We start from the raw sequence: 20998 nt of genomic DNA, 5'->3' as shown, positions 1-20998 counted from the left end.
TCCCCGGTACCGATAAAAAGGAAAAAGACAAAAAAAAAAAAAAAATAATATCAAAACCAATGAATTCCTTAGGAACAACTAAAAAGTACTTAAAAGCTCCACACTGAAAACTATAAAGTACTGCTGAAAAAGCAAGACCCAAATAAACAGAGAAATATATCAGGCACTTAAAAACTCAGTACTGTCATACTATCCACAAGTAAACAGATACAAAAAATGAGCTACTACTACTAACACACATAACCACGAAAATATGTCTTCAAAATATGATGCAAGAAAAAAGGCAGCCTGAAGTTCATATTGTAACATGAAGTTACATTTGTGTGAGAACCAGGGAAAAGTTAAACTGACAGAGGCAGGAGATGGGATCAGGATCAGTGCCTGCCGAGGCAGGGCTGGGGAGCCGCAGGAAGACGTACGTGGGAGCTAAGTGAAGCACGTCTTCCAGGTGACTGGCAGGTTCCACATCCCGACTGGATGATTGTATGAGTAAGTACATTTGCCAACATGCAAAGAGCACATTCAAAATGGGGACCTAACATTTGTCACGATGTTGGCAATGTCACCATGTCACTGCGAGCCAGAGTGCCTAGCATGTATCTACCAGGAAAGCTTACACAACTGGAAAGGGAGGCTTCCATTCTCCACCCACGTCACAGCGGAGCATGTCTAGCAAGCCCACCCATGGATCCTTCAATGTATTTCTGCTTCACTTCATTACATCTACTCATTTGAGTCCAGACACCTACATTACATGATTTTTGTTTAGTGGGAATGCAAATTATTTCTATCAATAACTCCAAAAGTTACAGTTTTGTGCACCTAGAAATAACTACCAGTTTTATTTAACAGCTAGATAACCAGCCATCTCACCTTAACCGCCTTTCTTCCATGATCATAAATACTGAGTTAATCAAATTTGAGCCATTTTATATTATCCTATGTAGAATTCTCATTGGCAATTTGAGTACATTTGTATATACCATGTTTTTAATATTCTGAAAATTATTTTTGAAGAGTATACATTACTTGATAAAATTAATTAAAGACCTGCCAGGTGTGTGGTGCACGCCTGTAACCGCAGCACGAGGGAGGCTGAGGCTGAGGGTCACCAGCCTGGACCTCATGAATGTAACTCCCAGAACGCAAGGATAATGAGTGCTGTTTGAAGCGACTACACTTGGCACACAGGCCAGCCGGAACTATACAGCAACACCTTGCCTAAGAACAAATGAACAAAACCCACACAGAATTAGATAGTTATCTAACACAGCCCTAAAACAGGGATTTTAACCCTGTGAGACACATCCCAGCACTGCAATGCGTGCACTCTGGAACATTTAACTACTGTTGTGTAGGATGCCAGAGGTGGCACTGTGGAGTCCCTGGTGATGCCCAGTTTACCTTCGCACCATTCTTTAGGAACCGCACTAGGTGTCAGGAGACACCCCTGTACCTGCTGTGCCTGAGCACCCAGCAACAAGGACTGCCCACTTCTAAAGCAGGAGACTACAGAATCCAGTCAGGTCCTGCTGGCTTTGGAGGCCCAGACTACTGCTCACTGCTCACGACTGTCTGTCCTGTCTGGTGTCGCCTTAGAGACTGTTTACGAGGGACATCACAAGCCAATGAGATTCACCTGAAGCACTACACAGCATTTAATGGTTTTATCCAATTTTGCCTTTCCAAGATTTTTGTTCTATATAAAAATTGTCATTTTTAATATAAAAATTTTTAACAAAATTTTAAAACAAAAGCTTTTTAAAAGTACAAAAGACAAGTCCTACTTGAGAGACTTAATATGTGACATTAACAAAAGTAGCAAAAAACTCAAAACATCTCATATGAAAAATACACATAATTTTTAATAAATATACAACTCAAGTTTGCTTGTATTGAAATATATAAATGAAAACCAAGGAATATAAGGACAGGTTAATAATCACAATGTTAACAAGTCTTCCTCAGACTTTTTAGAACACAGACATAAAAGATATACTAAATAAATGTAACATGATTTCTGACATTTCATTATCTAATTGATCAATTTCAAGCCACACACACACACAAAATCTCAATATGCTACAAAAACACACCTGTACTGGTTAAAATGTTTTAAAAGCATGTAACAAGCCACAAAATTAACAAAAATCAATTGAAGCACTGTATTTTTAGCTACTGTATACCAAACTATGCCAAATGTAACAGCTTATAACAACAAACACTCAGTATCTCAGGGTTTCAGCGACTCACCGTTCAGGAAGTCACCGTCACTACCTAAGCATCTCTGACTGAGTCGTACAAGAGTCTATGACTAAGAGTGAGCAGGCTGGTGAGCAGCGGTGGGGTCGGAGGACCTGTCAGTAAGCTCATTTAGAAGACGACTGGCAGGAAACAATGCTTCCTCACCGCATGAGGCTCTTCAGAAAGATGCTAGAGTGTTTCCACAACGCAGCTTCCCCCGAGGTGACAACCCAAGAAAGAGCAAGAGGGAAGCCACATCGTCTGTTAGTGGCACTTTCAAAAGCGGCAACTCTTCTGGTGCCCGTGACTCACTAGAAACAGCTCACCAAGCTCAGTCCAAACTCAAGCAGTCATTCTGTACTTTTGGAAGGGAAGTGTATCAAACAAACTGTCAACATACTTTAGAACCAAAACACAGTTGGATATTTAAAAATATATACCGCTATGACTACCTTTTATACTTAATATTTTAAACAACTAAGAAAGTTTATGCACACACACACACACACACACACACACACAAGATAGTTCTTGAAGAATTATCTATCCTTTCCTAAAGACTTCTGGCTAAGATGAATTTCAACCTCGAGAAGCAGAAAACTATACTACCTCAACTACCCTGAAGACTGGAAAAGTTCTGAGCCCAAGAAGCCAAAGATCACTTTTTGTTCACTATATGATCAACATTCTTATAACATGAACAAAATGAATAAAAACATAAATTTTCCCAATTGTTAAAGCTAGCAAAACTCACTGGAAGTAAATGTCACTTAAATATTATTAAGCTAAAATCATAAATATATTAATATACTAAATGTTAAAGGTATAGTAAACACAGAAATCTTGGGCCATATGAGAATTACTTCTGGAACACAGAATGGTTCACAGGAAATATACACAATACTTAATGATTCCAGAATCTAATAAAATTTGGTAGCTATTTCTGGAAATAAAATTTGGTAGCCTCTCTCTACCTCAAACATACATATAAGCTTTCACATACATGTACACTCTTAGTAAACCAGAAGCAGAAAAAAGAACTGAGAAATAATAAGGAAGCATCTGTGTTCAACGCCAAAAATATCATTTAACACTATCTAAAAGTTCTAGATCAGGCAACGAAAGGAAATTTGATGAAAAAGATCAATAGATGGACAAATATTATTTGTAGTTTAGTCTCTAGATTACAGCTAAAATCTATTTTTAGAAGTAGCTCAGTAATTTAACTAGTTGCAAAGTAAACATTAAATAGTTTTATTAGCAATTATTAGCATACATTCGTCACCAATTAATTTCCAAAAAAATATATCCCATTCAAAATAATACAAACCTGACTCACAAACCCAGCAGTGAACAAAAGAACAAGACTTTGGTCTCAAAAGGCTCTATCATAATTTAGATCTGAAATGTCCCCGAAAGCCTCCCACAGGGAGGCCTGCTCAGAAGTGGCAGTCACTGAGGCTGTAACTTAAGAGTGTCCCCTTATTCTTGTCCCAGCTCCTCCTTTCCTCTCCGCTGTCTGCCACGGGCTGAGCAGCCTGCCTCATCCAGGCCTCCTCACCACGTCATCTCTGCCTTAGAGACAGCTTCCCCTGGACTGCACAAAACTGTAAGCAAATAAACCTCTGCTTTGAGTGTAAAGTACTGTATTTTATCCCAGCAAGAGGAAAGTAACTAATAAAGGGCCACAACTTACCCAAGAGGTACTTATGACAGAACCAGTACGGGATGGGGAGAAACAAGCAGCAAGACAGCAGTAAGGAGAGAGAGAGTGGCGTGAAGCACTGCTTGGAGTGGTGGTCCAGAAAGGACTAAGTATGCTGGAAGTGTGGAGAGACCTAACCGAAGCAGGAGCAGCACAGTAAAAATAATCCCAAGTTTGAGAGAGAAAGAAAAATACCAGGAGGTGAGAAGATTCTCCACGGATTTGTGGAAGAGCGAGGAAGTCGAGGCGGGAGGTTGAGCAGAGTGGAGGGAAGGGCACAGGGAGAACGCTCGACGCACCGCTGACAGTCACCATCAGTCAGCGCCTTCAGGCACACGGAGGCAATGCAGTGCGCGTTACCACAGGGCCGCAGCCCTCTGACCTCAGGCTTTCACTTTCCGCGGTTACTGCTGCTTTATGTCTGCTCGGGTTTCTATGGTGTTTTATTTTGTTTTTTGGCGTTGTTTTTCTTGTTTGTTAGTTTTAAATAAACTGTAAGACCCTGCTATATTGCCCAGGTTAGCCTCAAACTCCTGGGGCTCCAGTAATCTCCTGCCTCAACTCCAGGTGGCTGGGACGGACGATAAGGACACATCACTGGTACCGGGCCTTTTCACTCGATGTTTTTACTCGCCTACACAGGTGCCACACTGCCAACAAACTGCAGCAAAGGAAAGACACAAGCAGGGAGAAAGTAACACGCAGATAAAATCACTGCAGTGGATACCTACAATCTCAGCATTCTCAGGAGCTGAAGCAGGATGATGACAAGATTAAGCCCAGCCTAGGTAACTCAGCGAGATGCCGTTTCAAAAAGTAACAGTGGCTGGATACAGCTCAGACAGAAAGCCTAGATTCAAACAGTACCAGAAAAAAAAAAAAAAAACTATATTAAAAATCAGAAATCAGAAATGCCAGTTGCTAGACATTGGTAGTTTTTTTTTTTTAAAGAATGGGTTTGAGACACACGTAAGTAAAGCAGATAGTTAATGGACTCGTTATAGAGCACAAAACACAGGATGCAATAAAACATAACCCCAAACTTTTATCTTAAAGCCAAAGGAAGAGTTACAGTTTACTGAAAGTCAGAAAAAATGAGGAGCAGAGCATAACTCACTGATTTAGTACAGAATAAAGAGAACACAGGGTAAGAGTTCTAAACTGGACACATTATATTTGCCTTTTGGAGTAGAGTCTAAGAGGCAGAAACTAAATAGGACACTAGGTATGTGGTTTCCGAATCTGTATGTGCAATATAGGCAAGGAAGAAACACCATACAGCACCAGCACTCAGCGAATGCCAGAGCACCTGCCAAGTGATGGGTCTGGTGCATTACTGAACAAAAGTGACAGGGAGCACTTAAATCCTGAAGACTCGGTAAACTCAGGAAAGGAATCTGGGCAGCAGACTGGAGAAAGGGAACTGGACATTCTACACTGAGGCACACCAGGAAGAAATCTGGAGAAGAGCCAGAGACCTAGGGAAGACAAGGACCAGCCAGAGAAGCAGCACCGAACGCACAGTCTACAGACTCACTGTTGAACACGGCACTTCACATGTGCCCGACAGAACGTTACGGTTGGTGCCGGATGTCCTCCCCAAAGCCTCATGCAGTCACAGGGCTCCTTGGGAGGTGACTGGATCCAGAGTGTGTGATCACCTGGTGGTGTGACACTCAGCCCAGGACGGGGAGCCTGCACACACTGTAAGGGACAGAAAGAATCTGCTCTACCCCTTGTTGCTTTTTCTGTCTTCCTCGTCCATGAACAGTGTCCCCTCGGCCATGAGCCACCCTACCTTGGAGCCAGTGAACTATGGACTGAAACCTCTACAAACCGTCAGCAAAATAAACCTTTCCCCTTTAACTTTGGGTGTCAGTACACCGTCTCAGCAACTAGCAAAGAAATTACAAGACATAAACTAAGGAATTTTATGGGTCAGAACTGATTGCTGTCTTTGGCAACATGGAAGATAATGTTTACTTTAATGATAGTATAATGATTTGGATAAAAGAATCCAGTAAGATGGGATCTGAGAAAATGAAAAAAGCAGAAGACAGCAAGCCTAACGGAAACTTGGAGTTGACACTGAATACAATTGAACGAAGACAAATATGTACAGCCTGTAAGAGAAATATTTAGCAACAAACATTAAAGCAGCTTAAAAGAATAGAAATATCATATTTTTTTTCATTGGGAAGACTCAACAGTATAAAACAAATAACTGATTTATAAAATTTATAAAAAAGTCAGTGCAATTCTACCTAATATTTTTTATAAAGATATCAACATTCATCTGAAAAAACAGAAATACCACAAAAGTCCACAAATATGTCTTATGGCCAAGAATTAATATGAAGATATTTATTAATTCTAAGCAACCGAATTTGAAAGAGCACATAATTTCTTTAAAATTTCAACTCGTCAACAGCGGGATAAAATCTATAGCTTGCTTTTGATAATTACTAGTACTGACAACAGCAGGTTTTTAAAAAAAACAAACTTAGGGTATGGTTATAACTCAGTGACAGAACATTTGCTTAGCATGTTTGAAGCCCTGCATTTAATTTCCAGGACCACCAAAATGAGGGGCACAGTACTTGCCTTGCATGCACCAAGCCTTGATTTTGACTCTCAGCAAAGAAAGGGGTAGGGAGGACAGAGAGACAGAGACAGAGACAGACAGACAGAGAGAGAGACAGAGACAGACAAAGACAGAGACAGAGAGAAGAAACACAGACAGACACAGAAAAGGAAAGACAGAATGGAGGGAGGGAGGCCTATGATTTCAAGACATAACATCAGTCAGAAACCTAAAAGCCCATAACTTACAAGGTGAAACACTTCACTTCTTGTGACTGAGCAGTAATACACTGTATGGGTTATATACATTTTTGTTTATCAGTTATTTCTATCTTTTAGTTATGAGAAATGCCACTGTAAGCATTCAGATAGTTTTTAGGTAGATACACATTTTTTCATCTCCTGGGTATAGAAGCAGGAATGCTAATTCTGGGTGCTAACACATAGTACATCTAACTGCGAATGTCAGAGAAATGGCCAGTCTTTTCCCAAGAGGCTGCATCATTTTACAGTTCAACAGTATAGGGGCTGCAAGTTTGCCACATTTTCATGAATATCTGTTATTACCTGAATTGTTGATTTGAGCCATTCTGGGTATAAAGTGGTACCTCACTATAGTAATACTTAAATTTTAATTAAAATCAAAATTTTTTAAAACTTGGCTTTCAGTTAACAAAAATTATAAAAGCGATTATGGTAGAATCCACTTCATTATACTATAGAAAATTTTTCTCCAAAGAAAAGATCAGTATAGATAATCATGAATTATTTCCACGGAACAGAAGTTCTTCCAGTTACTAATGTGTATGCTATAAACGCAAAGAAAGTTCTACTGGCAGATATCTGGAAAATCTGCACTTAGAAGGTTTATTTCATTATTGTGGTTTTTCTTACCTTTTTTGGGTACCAGGAATCAAACCTGAACCTGTGCTTGCCAGGAAGACGCTCATGCTGCTAAACTAAGTCCCAGGCCTTCCCAGTACTTTTTAAATGGCCTACAATGATTTCAAACTTTTGGCACAGAATTTTTTTTTTCATTTTTTTTTTTTTTTATTTAAGAGGAAAAAGAGAAAAACACAAAACAAAACAAAGCGCTGTAAGGGTACATGTAATACAGAACTACAAAAAAAAAATAATAACAGTAAGAAATCACCTGTTAATAGATTACATATTATCATCTTGAAAATAGTTGCTCAAATCACAGTATCAAAGAATCCAAAGTGGACATTCAAACAGGGAGACTGCAAACAGCTGTGTTCAATGATTCAAAAACATTGATATAGTCAGCTATTTAACACCCCTAAACATACTTGCTGTTATATCCGTTAGAGCTCTTTTTTTTTTCCCCTCTCTTTTTTACAACAAAATGTATACATTTTGGATTTTATTACTCCTTAGTTCTTATTACTTTTTTGGGGGGGAGAGAATACAGTCAAATATGGCAAAACAAAGCTGTCAGTCAAAACCAAGGATAGACATAGCACATGGTGTAGAACAGAGTACAAGGTTATCAACAATGGTTATCAACGTTGTTTCTTGTTTCCTTAAAAAGAATTGTCTATTTCATTAGATATTATAAAGTTGGACAAAACAGTAGAGAACAAGACCAATAAAACTGAGGCATTGTAAACATTACAGGACTTCCAAAGGAGACAATAGTCTAACCAGAATGGGCATCTTAGTGAATCTTATTGCCTTCAAAGTAGTTGCCTATACCCTCAAACTTGATACTATCATACAGAATGGAACAGAGTCTAATCAGTCAAAACAAGATCGTGGGAGTATTACAAGACTTCAAAACAAGTTAATAGGAAATCAAAAAGAGTTACTATTATATATCCTAATTTTTTAAATTTTTCCCCTTAATTAAAACAAACATAAGAAATAACTAAATAATTTTTTTAAAGAATAAGGGGGAGATTGAGATAAAACAGGACATAACAATATAACAATAGAGGTCAAAACATGACTGTTTCAGCACAGAAATTTTTTGTACAAAATAAATATCTCACTCAGAAATCAGATTTTGAAAAAGCTATTAAGTATACTATTTATAAGTTCTCTAAAAATAATTAAAGTAAAACTACCATTTCTTCATTAAAAATGATAATAGTATCATAGTTAGCTTCACGGGATTAGCTTTCAAAAAAACAATACAAACTAAGTGACAATGGTCAGAACCAACTGTGTGAGGATACTGGGGGAAAAAGTCAAAAGTATTTAGCAACCAAGCAAATTTAGGACCAACTAAGATTCTCATGTGTGTCTACTGTTCAAGCATTTTTAGTATATTCAACACAAGAAAGGGAAGTTACCTGAATTCAAAACACTGTGCTCTAAGCCATGTTCACATTTTAAATTAAATTAAAAATTAATTTGATTAATTATTTTAATCAATTATAATTCTTAGCCAATGGAACATGGAGTCCCTTCTGAATACAGCCAGTTCCCTTTCAGATTCTCTGTCATGTTGGATATACAGAGAAGGTCCTCAAGGCAAGCCAAAAGAGGGGGTCACTTTCGACTCTCAGCTCCAAAACTGATAGCTAAATAAACCTCTCTTCTTTACAATTACCCAGCCTCAAACCTCTCTTCTTTACAATTACCCAGCCTCAGATATTTTGTTATAGCAAAAGTAACAAAAATGAACTACACAGTAAAATGTTCAGTTAATTCTCTGCCCTTCCAACATGTAAATTATGAAGTTTCTTGTGTCTGATTATTATTTCTTGTCTTGAATCCACTGTGCCTTTGTTCCTAATTACCATGATAAAGACATGGTTTTCAGATTGTCTTGTGAATTTTCCAGTCCAGGCAACATCCACAAAGCTCAAACTTTAAATGAAGGTCTTTACACACACATACACACGCATTTTCATTTGTAGAAAAAGCAACATGAAAAGATCTAACAAAACTAAAAGCACAAAAAATACAAAAATACTAAAATAATGTCATAGTGCCAATTTTTACTATTTATATACCGACAGATAAATTAAGAGGAGAACTGTTAACTTCTCACATCACTTCTTTTTCCCTTTAAATGAATATGAAATCTAGGGAATCACTAAGCCCATCCTTCATAAACAAGTTAGAAAACCTCTATCATCTAACCTGTGATTAGTACGATTTTCTATTTTTTTATAGCAATGGGTTTAGAAACATAGGTCAAGAAGAAAAAAAAGTAAAATGACAAAAATATGCTATTCAGTTCTAGGCTAGTCCTTAGTTTAGAAGAGTCTATAAAGATTGAAACACACTGGCAGGAATGCCTTAATAAACAATGGCAAAACCTATATGTTACATGTAGAGAACTACACTGGTCTCCAAAGAAAACCACAGACATACTAAAAGAAGACATTAACTTACAGGAAATACTTAAAATATGGATATTAGACTTTAACTCAAATATAGATCAAAATCCAGGCCGTAGGAACAATGTGCAAAGACTCTGGGGTAAGACAACCATGAAATCTCTGAAAAGACAGTGTACCCCTGTCTACCCTAGGAAATAGAAGTTTTCTGAGGGCTGCAAAATACTTAAGCTTCTTCACATGCATTTGTCTGTGTGCGTCATCTATTTCTGAAGAAAGAACTAACGATTTTCCACAGTTTCAGACTCTGTAAGGAACACACTGTGTTCTGCCAGGTACTCAAGTCTTCCTATTTGACTGTAACTGGAAATAGCACTCTTTAGTAGCCAAGGTGTCTACTGATTTTCTACTACAGTGTCTACTGATTATCTACTACAGCTAAGACAGCACAAGGGTACACTTTTAAGAATGTATCATCTGGTTGATTAGTTGATTATAATAAATATAATCAGAAAAGATCATAAATACTCAATGTCTAATAAGGACCACAGTAAAGAAAAAAAAAAAGACAGTACTGAAATGATTTAACAAAGGTTCATGGAATAGCTAGAATTTGAACATGGACTTAAAGAAGAATATAATCTAGTTAAGGTGAAGATGCCTGACAAATGAAGACTCCTTAAAAGTACAGCATCACAAGGCCTGGGCTCTATGCAACAACCGCTAAGAAAGCAAGCTTGGACATTACACTTACCGCCATATATGGTCTACACCCAGCATCTCTTGTCTTGGCAATGGAGTCCACAAGCTGTCCACTGATACCAAAGTCACAGAGTTTAATGTTTCCACTTCTGTCCAGAAGAATATTTGAAGGTTTGATATCTGCAAGAGATAGATAGCATTTTGCATACAATTAATAAAATAAGTATTTGAAGCAAAAATATTCAAAAACATTAAGACAACATAAATAATTAAGCCCTTCAATTCAGACATGTAAGAAGGAAAACATCTTCATTTAGCACATACAATCAGGCTTTAAATACATTAACTTCATAATTTTATTGGCTACAATTGTGTGCATACAACACAGCCAAACTCATTCCACCAACATCTTAATTCAAAGCACACAGATGGATCTTCTTTTAATATCTTCATATTTATAAAACTACAATTTTTCTCTATTATAAACAGAAAAAAAGGTTTTTAAATGTCAGTACTTGTAATACTCATCCTGCCAACCTGAGAAGTTTAACTAAGCAACTCAGCAGGAGGCCAGGGGTCTCACTGTAAACATCCTTAGCCCGTGCAGGAGGAAGGCCCAGAGATGATGAGTGCCACACCTTCCCTAGGCGGGGGAGCCTGCTCACGGGTACAAGGGAGGAAGAGAGGCTTCCTCCCCCGACCTTTTCACTGCTCCTCTTGCCTTTGCTGTCTTCTGCCACCTTGAACTTTGCCCCTCTGCCACACCACCCTGCTCTGGAGCCAACCGATTACAGACTGAAACCTCCACAAACTGTGAGGCAAATAAACCTTTCCTTCCTTAATTTTGGGCACTGGGTATTCTATGTCTCAGCAACAAGAGAAGAGTAAGACAATGCTTAAAAATTACATATCAGAGGGAGCACCAAGATGGCAGAGTGGTAAGCAGCAGAAAAAGAACTCAGTGAGTTACCATCCAGATGCTAGAATACAGCAACATGAGACAGACAAAAGGAAGGAAGTGGGTCCCCTGGGCCCAGAAGAATCTGAAGTACAAATTGAAACCCATGGAGAGAGTTAAAAGACAAACTTCAAAGAAGGAGGCGGCAGCCAGGGAGCCTTCTCCCTGAGACCGGACTCACTAGTGGAGCAGCTGAAACTTCCAGACACACATGGTGACAGCTGCTGAGCCCAAAGGTCTCCACAGACAGACGCAGCAGTGGAGGGAGCAACGGATATGTAGACCTGTACTAGCTAGCAGGGAGTGCTGAGGCTTCAGTCCCCCCACGAGACAGCTACTGGCTGGGAGCTGTGCTGGGAGGGGATGGCTGAGTTCAGAACTCACAGCTGCTGCTGGCTCCATGCAGTGGCTCCCCGCTGGACTCAGGCCCTTGAAAGGTGCACTGACAGCTGCAAGCCACACGAACCTTGAGATTATCCACACCCCGCCAAAAAGCTACTGCCGACTTGCTGGGATAGTTGGGCACAGACAGGGACTCTGTCTGCACAGATTGTCTACCAGTGACAGGAAACAAATCTGGAAGTGGATTTTTTATTTTCTCTCTCTCGTTTTTTTGTTGTAGTTTTTTCTTTTTGTTTTCATTTTTTTCTCTACTATTTGACCTTGTCTTTATATGAATGTGAACATGGCTTCTAGACTACAGTTGTGGGTCTGTTCTGTTCTTCTTATTCCTACTCTCTTTCCCTCCAGTTTTCTATACCAGCTTCCAGAATTAGCATGGTCCCTCTCTGTCCTCCAATCTTACTTCTAATCTCTTCTCTTCTTCCACTTCTCTATGTTCTCCTTAACCCATTTTAAATTTTAACCCTGAGGGCAAAATTGACATATTAAGGATGTACAGACTGCATGTAATTTTCCAGTTTGTTTTACATTTTATTATACAACTACAAATCTAGTTCATACAGTTAGAAGTAGTATATTAATGTTTAGCTTAGTTTGCCATTTTCTAAGCTGTATTTGATGTTACTGGTACCAGCATAGCCAAGTGACATAACTGTTCTAAATAGCTTTTCTTCCTGGTATTCCATGACTAAGTCAATTGACTAAGTCACAGAAAATACTGTGGCACAGTTCCAAAGAACCAGGAACTGGGTCAAGCAAGCAGGAACTTCTCATTTCCAACAAACTGACAAGCTAGGATCTTCCAGCAGACTAAAAACCCAAAAATCAGCTACATCTGGGAGATACCTTGAGAAGGAATCATTACCTAAGAGTCCTAAACACTAGCAATAAAGCAACACACCTCAGGCAGTTTACAAGAATAACGCAGGAGGTAAAACTAAATAAAGCAAAGAAAATGAGAAGACACTTGAACAAGTGCAACTGCAAACATCCAGTTTACCAAAGGCAAACCCAGGGGGCAAGGAAATAGGACAGAGAGCTTGGTGGTAACAAAAAAACCAACTGAATGAGGCTCTAGAAAAAAATCAAATCAGAAATGATTTCTCAGGTATCTACAGAGATAAGTGTCCAAATAAAGACCATGTTCAGTGACCGCACAGCAGATACAGACCAAAAAAAAACAGACAAGTGTAAAAAAATCCTGGAAAGCACAAATGCTCAGCATAGGAAAGAAATGGAATCCTTAAGGCAGATTCAAGCAGATAATCAGGAGAATAAAAATTCTACTGTAAGTATTTACAATAGATTAAGCCAACATGAGGGCAGGATCTCAGACACAGAAGACAGGCTTGAAGTTAACGATCATGAAACAATTCTCAAAAATACCAAAGGTCTATGAGAAATTGATCCAGCAGGTGCTAAATGAGGCAAAGAAGAATATCTTAAGATTGACTAGTCAATCAAAAAGCAGGAAATAATACAAACGATATTTTTTAAAAATCTGTTCACAGACATCATCGCAGAAAACTTCCCTGGTAAAGAAAAAGAATTTGACACAAGATAAGTAAGACATATAGAACTACAATTAGCCACAATAAAAAAAAAAATCCACAGGGAGACACACCATACTCAAAATCCCAGAAATTCAACACAAGAAAAGAATCTTAAAAAGCTGTTAAGGCAAAGAAACAAATCACCTATAAAGGAAAGCCCGTAAGAATCACAGCTGACTTTTCAGCACAAACCCTTAAGAGCATGGAGTCAATCAAGTATTGCAAGTTCTAAAGGAAAACAAGCTTTAACATGGATTGATATACCTCACAAAAATACCTTGCAAAACTAATGGAGAAATAAGATACCTTCCGTGACAAAGAACTACTGAGGAAATTTATGACCACAAAACCAGCATTCCAAAATGTTTTGAAAGAGATAACAAGGACCACAACTCCATGAATCCCAACTGAAGAATCCAATCAAGGCAAACAATTAAACAGAAAGAGGCGTAAAAAAGAGGGGGCATCAACAACAAATAACATGACATGGTAAGTCTATAGTATCAGTTATAACTCTCAATGTTCATGGTTTCAGTTCACTAATCAAAAGACACCCACCGGCAGAACAGATCAAGCAGCAAGTTCCAACAATAAGCCGCATACAAGGAACACATTTAATTCAAAAAGAAACTCACAGACTGAAAGTCAAAGGATAGAAAACAATACTCCATGTGACAGGAACCCAGAAAAAAGCAGGGGTCGATATCCTATTTGCAGACAAAGTGAATTTCAAGTCAAGACTTACTGAAAGATAAAAGTACTACATCCTTTTAAAGGAACCCGAAAATAGATAATCACCGTAAATATATACACAGTAACTATCAGCGCACCCGATTATATAAAACAAATACGAGTATGAAAAATCAAATAAGCACTAATATAACTGTACTAGGGGATCTCAATACCCCCATTATCACAAAACTAGACAAAAAATGAACAAGGAAATATTAGAACTTTTGCACAAATGGACTGTCTACCGTGCTTTCTATCCCACATCAAAATATACATCCTTTTCGGCTGCACAGGGAATGTTCTCTAACACATCACATACCAGCTCACAGAACATGCTTAAGTAAATGCAAAGGAACTGAAATTATCCCATGCATATTATCGGATCATAAGTCAATGAAACTGGTAATCAATGGCAAAAGAAACTACAGGAACCTTCATAAATACACAGAAATTAAATAGCACCTTCTTCAACAACCAACAGGTCACTGATGGGAGCTGCTGAGCTAGTGACCGTTCACGCGTAAGGAACAAAAAGCACTCCTGCCATAACAGGAGTGCCCAAAGGGCACAGAACACTGAGAAATGCCTGCAGGTATGGAGCGCTGGAGGTGAACAGGTGTTCCAGTCCCCAGAACACGGGCCTTAAGAAGTGAGCTAGTTTAAGCAACAGGGTGTGATATGACAATTGTAGAGGAGTCTCTGCCTCCTGGTGGAAGAGGGCTCCACGTGACACCAGTTTTATGTTTCTGTCTTTATTTTTTCATCCTCTCGTTGTTCTTCCCCCAGGGATCTTAAGAGAGCTCTCGCAGACACTGATATACTGAGACCGAACAGGGACCAGGCTAAGAAGTGGCAGGCAAGGGGACACTGCAATGAGGGCACAAAAGGAGAGAAGCTGCACTGATAATGATTTCATCAGGTCTTAAACTTGGGGCAAGAAAGAGAAAAGGAAAAGTCAGCCAGGGAAACAAACAGGTCCGCGAGGGAGAGAAACAAGCAGGCTCACCAGGGCCAAGCAGGAAAAGGCATATTAAATTTGCAAATTTTAAGCAAGGGGCAAACAGTTCTCAAAGGACACGTATATAGATATTTATAGAGCTGTTTGTTGTGTTTTTGATTTCTGTACTTTTGTGGATTTTAGAAAGTGTTGTTCTGGTCAGATGACCACAAAGCATTAGTTTAAAACCCAGCCCTAAGGAAAAGAGAGGATAGAACACTAGCCCCTGCAACAGAGCATATTCTCTCTGAGTTTCTTCAATTAGACAGGGAAGGAACAGTGGCGAGGCCAAGGGGATCCCTCCTCATTGGAGAAGTGTTCTGGTGGTAAACTCTACTTTACAGAGCCCGATAAATTTAGTTGAGCCACAAGCAGAGATTTCCACCTTTTCAGCTCTGAATTCTGCTGCATTGCAAGGTGAAAATTTATTTTCTCAGTGAAAGGAGTTTTCTCTCTCTTTCTTACAATTAGGAAGTCATTGCAAAGGATATGTTGATCAGAGAGTGCCTTTGCTGGCAAGAATCGTGGACTTATTTTTGAATTGCAAGTCTATAAATAGAATAAAATAGCTGCCATAAGGGTTTGAAGGAAACTTCCCTCAAGGGGCAAGACATCTCCTGATCTGATCTCCACTAGTCAGGGTGCTGATGGACGTTAGCACCATTTTGCCACACACTTGTTGAAAACTTGGGGGGGGGGGGGAGATTGTAACTGTGTACAAATCGAAACTAATGTGGACAGTTTTCCTATTTCAGGAGACTTCCAGTGGGGCTTGCCTCAGCCCTACCAAACAATGGGAGCGCTTTCCCTAATTCCTCCCCAACCTTACGCTCCAATGCTGAGCACGTCTCTGATCTCTGGTAAGCGACAAAAGATAACAGATACTGAGATCTTAGTCCTCCTCCAGAACTTTGCTACCTCCTGAAAAGGGGTTCCAAGTTATTCCCACAGGAGTCTAAGGACCTTTGCCTCCTGAAACAGTGGGTTCTCCTAGTAGACCAAAGCAATCTCATTTTAAAAGGTCTCCACATGTTGCCTAGTGTCATTGATGCTACCGATACGGAGAAAATGATTTGATCTATTCAAAACACTATTCGGGTCATGTCAAACTCTCATATCACTCAATTAGTCACTCTTTCTTTAATAGAAATTGGAAAAATTATAAATGAGGCAAGAGGCAGCCAAGGGTTTGGGATCCTCTGATATACAATGGGTTCAGGAACAGCAGTTACGGGTGTGCTTGTCCTCTTGGCAAGCTATGCTAGCGAACTTCCTTGGCATTACTGGTTGTGTCCTCCAGACAAATTAATTCCATTTGCTTCCCTCATATCTTTTATTTTCCCTTCTAAAAGAAGGATCTTCATACTGGACAATGGAAGGGACCTAGCCAGCTACTCGCTTGGGATATAGGGTATGACTGTGTTTTTCCAGAAAATGCCGAAAGGCCTATGTGGGTGCCAGAGTGTGCTGCCCGGTTGAATCATGGACCCAGATTTGGAGCAGAAATTGATCCCTTTGTTCAAAAGCTAGTGACAGTGATATCACTGAGACCATGCCACATTAGATAGATAAGGATGGGACTAGGTCTGACCTGGGGCTAATTAAAGGAATTGATCTAGAACACCCAAGAGATGATAAGCAAAAATAGGAATCAAGGTCTGAGTAAAATCTAAAGACACAACTGAACTGAGAACAATGTGAAAGAAAGGGATATGACAGAAAATTATTGGTATTAAGGCAAAATAAAATAGAAAACATACATTAACTATAGATAGAAGCTTAAGAAATCTCTAATTGATATAAAATCTGAAGTCTATTCATAGTCATAAATTCCTAAAACTATAAAACTATTATAATTTGATCCAGATTAAAAAAAAAAATATATATATATATATATAAATTGGAATTTAACCTGCTCTTAACCTTTAACCTGCTCTTAAACATCCAGCAGAAAAGTATAACCATAAGAAAGAAAGTTGTCTGCAGAGCTCTCTGAATACGGTTCCTCCAAATTCAACTGATTCAACTACAAATACAGAGAAGGGGGAGAAGTTGGGAGCAGCTGAGGTGGCGATAGTTCCGCATGTGCCTGAACAAGAGTGCCCAACGGGCATGGAGTGCCTCGGAAATGCCCTGTGAGCATGGAGTGTTCCAGCCCCGAGAACACAGGACATACGAAGCGAGCTAGTTAAGCAAAGGGGGTCATAGGACAAATGTATAAACAAACAATTGCAATGGCTGAGCAGTCTCTTCTTCCCACGCAGAGGAAGGGCTGCATTTGACCCCAGCTTTCCGTCTCTATCTTTCACTTTCCATCTTCTCGGCGTTCTTCTCTCCCCGAGAACTTGGCTCTTATGGACGCTGAAAGGTCCCAGATGAAAATAAAGAAGAAATTACACAATGTACTGGAACTTATGGGACACAGTGAAAGCAGCACTAAGAGGGAAATTTATAGCAGTAAATATCCGCATCAGTGGAAAAAAAAAAACTTAATGGTTATTATGATTGACATACTGTGTCAACTTGAGAAGTTCAGAAGTTTAACTGCCAGACTCAGCAGAGAGCCAGGATTCTTACTTTGCAGAAGGACAACACAGAGATTTTGTGAGTGCTACACCTACCCTGGGGAGTGGGGGTTTCATACAATATAAGAAGAAGAGACTTATTTCTCCCCTTTTTGCTCTGGCTGCTGCCTTGAAGTGATGCCCCCGTGCCATGGCACCCTGCCTTGCAGCCAGCTGATTATCGACTGAAATCTCCACAACGCTGAGCTAACAAACCTTTCCTTCCTTCATTTTGGGTATCAGGTATTTTGCCCCAACAATGAGAGAAATGTAAAAGTAACCAAGACATTAGTGAATCTCAAACTTCTAGAAAAAGAAGAACAGGCTAAGTCAAAAGGGATGAAATTATAAAGATCCAAGCAGGAATTAATGGAGACTAAAAACACACACACACAAAAAAATCAATGGATCTAAGCACTGGTTCTCTGAAAGATTAAGTAAAACTGCCTAACCTTTATCCAACCTTATCAAAAAAAAAAAAAAAAAGAAAGAAAGAAAAAAAACACTCCAATCTATGCAATTAGGAAATGGGTGAAATGGACCTGCAGAAATCCAGAAGAGCATCTACATCTACTTTGAAAACTCAGATTCTAGTAAGATGGAAATGCAAAAGAAATGGACAGATTGCTAGACACATATGAATTACCAAAGCTGAATCAAGAAGATTCAAAAATCCTAAATAAACCAGTACCAATCAGTGACATCGAAGTAATGAAAAACCTACCAATAGCCCAGGCCCTGACGAAATCACTGCTGACCTGTACAAGAAATTTAGAGAAGCTCTAACACCACTACTTCCCAAACTATTAATGAAATTCAAAGGGTAGCAATACTCCCAAATTCATTCCTGGAAGCAAACATTACCCTAATACCAAACCAGAGAAGGTCCCAACTAAGAAAGAGAATTGCAGTCCAATCTCCCTAATGAACACAGATGTAAAAATCCTCAGTAAGACACTGCAAATAGACTGCAGCAGATCATCAAGAAGACTATCAAGTGGGGTTCATTCCAGGGATGCAGGGAAGGTTGAACTTACACAAATCAATAAAAGTAACAACCACATTAATACAGCCAAGGAAAGAAATCATATAATCATCTCAATAGGTGCAGACAAAGTCCAGCACACACTCATGATAAAACTCTACAGAAAATTAGAACAGATGGTCTTTATCTCAATCGGATAAAAGCCATCTATGATGGACCAACAGCCAACATCATACTAAATGGACAAAAACTGAAAGCCTTCTAACATGAAGAACACGGTAACGATATCCACTATCTCCTTTTATTCAACACAATCCTGAAAAGTCCTCAAAGTCTGAAAACTTTAGCTAGAGTAATTAGACAAGAGAAAGAAAAAAAAGGAATAAAGGGGGAAAGATATCAGAAAATGAGAAGGTATTTCATACTCTTGTGTAGGAAGATCCAACATAGTGAAAATGGCCATACTTCCAAAACTGTTAAAACAGACTTAATGCAATTCCAATAGCATATCTCACAGAATTAGACAAAACAATCCTAAAATTCATTTGGAACCAGAAGAGACCTAGAATAGCAAAGACAATAATATCACAATTCCTGACTTGAAATTATACTACAAAGCTACTGTGATTAAAAAAAAAAAAATAGCATGATGCTTGCAAAAACACAGACTGAAGATCAATGGAACAGAATATAAGATGCAGAAACAACTCCAGACACACAAAGTCAGTTTATCTTTGACAAAGGGTGCCAAACACATTCACTGAACAAAAGCCTCTTTAACAAACAGTGCTAGAAAAATTGGCTCTGCACATGCAGAAGATTAAAATTGGACCCTTATCTTTCACCATGCTCTAAACTAAATTCTAAATGGATCAAAGATCTAAATATTAAAACAAATTTGCTGGAAAACAGGATAGGTAAAACTTCGTGTAGGAAAAGTAGACAAAGAATCAGCAACTGGGATCTCATCTTATTAAAACACTTTTGCACAACAAAAGAAATCACCAACAGATTGATGATGTTTGCCAGCTGTTCCTCAAAGGATTACTAACAAGAACATATAAAGAATTGAAAAAAAAAAAATCAGACCTCCTAAATTTAAAAGCCCAATCCAAAAATGTCCTTCTGAGATGAATACACACTTCTCAGATGAAGAAATACAAACCACAATGTAACAATGTTCAACAGCACTGGTCATTTGAGAAATGCAAATTAAAATAACACTGAGATTTCACTTCACCCCAGAAAGAATAGCTATTATCAAACAATCAATAAAAAAGGTGAGAGTGCAGTCTGGTGCAACAACTGTGGAAATCAGTGTAGACATTCTCAGAAAACTAGAATTAGAGGGCCCATTTCATACAGCTATTCTCCTGTGGTATCTTCACAGAATCATTTAGAACACTGTACAACAGCGATATATGTGTGCTCATGTTTACAGCAGCACAATTTGGAATAGCTAGATCTTGGAAACAACCTAAATGGACATTAACCAAAAAATGGATAAGACACATGTGGCATTTTTATACAATGGAGTACTACTGAGCCATAAAGAAGGATAAGCTCAAGGCTTTTGCTGGTAAATGGATGCACCTAGGGCCCATACTTACAACTGAAATAAAACAAACTCACATATGTAAACATCGTATTGTCTCCCTAGTGTGGGAAGTTGAAAGAAATTCTGTATATTAACATAACATACACAAAAATACATAAATACACACACACACACACACACACACACACACACACACACATATATTTTGTTCCCCACATTATGGGTTGCTTCTTCACTCTGTTGGTGGTTTTTCTTGCTTGTAAAAAATATCATATATACATACACACACACACTCCAGTGTCTCTTAAGTCACTGAAAAGAAAGTTTTACATTAATATTGTTTGGACGATTAAATGTGGACATCTTATATTCTGAGTAACTAAAATAACAATAGGCAATGTATTAATCACTGTTGCGCTCTAATTACTCATTTGGAAAATTTTTTCCCTCTTTAAAATGAAAAAATTAAGTATCAATACATACTTCTCAATCAATTTAGCATTCTACAATATTTCCTTCATTTTCAACAAGAAGTTTTTATTCATTTACTTGGTTCAAATTCTTTACATAACACAACAGGTGAAATAAACAATCTATCAGGTAATACAAAACCAATCTATAATAAATTTCAAAAGCTATACGACTAAATGTGAGGTATACAAACTATGAGCTCACAACTTCATTAGAGACGTGTCTCTCTGGGA

At 38.6% G+C, this 20998-nt stretch overlaps 1 protein-coding gene across 12 annotated transcripts in view; it reads right to left on the bottom strand.

Moving 5' to 3' along the window:
* Map2k4 (mitogen-activated protein kinase kinase 4) overlaps nt 1–20998 on the bottom strand; it is a 118361-nt gene that overhangs the window by 14684 nt on the left and 82679 nt on the right. For all 12 annotated transcript variants that reach the window (XM_063242129.1, XM_063242130.1, XM_063242131.1 and 9 more), the window contains one exon: nt 10598–10725. In XM_063242129.1, coding sequence (XP_063098199.1) covers nt 10598–10725 — 128 coding nt within the window. The remainder of the gene's footprint in view (nt 1–10597; nt 10726–20998) is intronic.

This window comes from Cavia porcellus, unplaced genomic scaffold (genome assembly GCF_034190915.1).
Source record: "Cavia porcellus strain 051 isolate PalLab524CR breed Dunkin Hartley unplaced genomic scaffold, mCavPor4.1 scaffold_32, whole genome shotgun sequence".
NCBI classification, from domain to species: Eukaryota; Metazoa; Chordata; class Mammalia; order Rodentia; family Caviidae; genus Cavia; species Cavia porcellus.
Note: the sequence above shows the minus strand (reverse complement) of the source record. Positions and strands in the feature narration are given on the sequence as shown.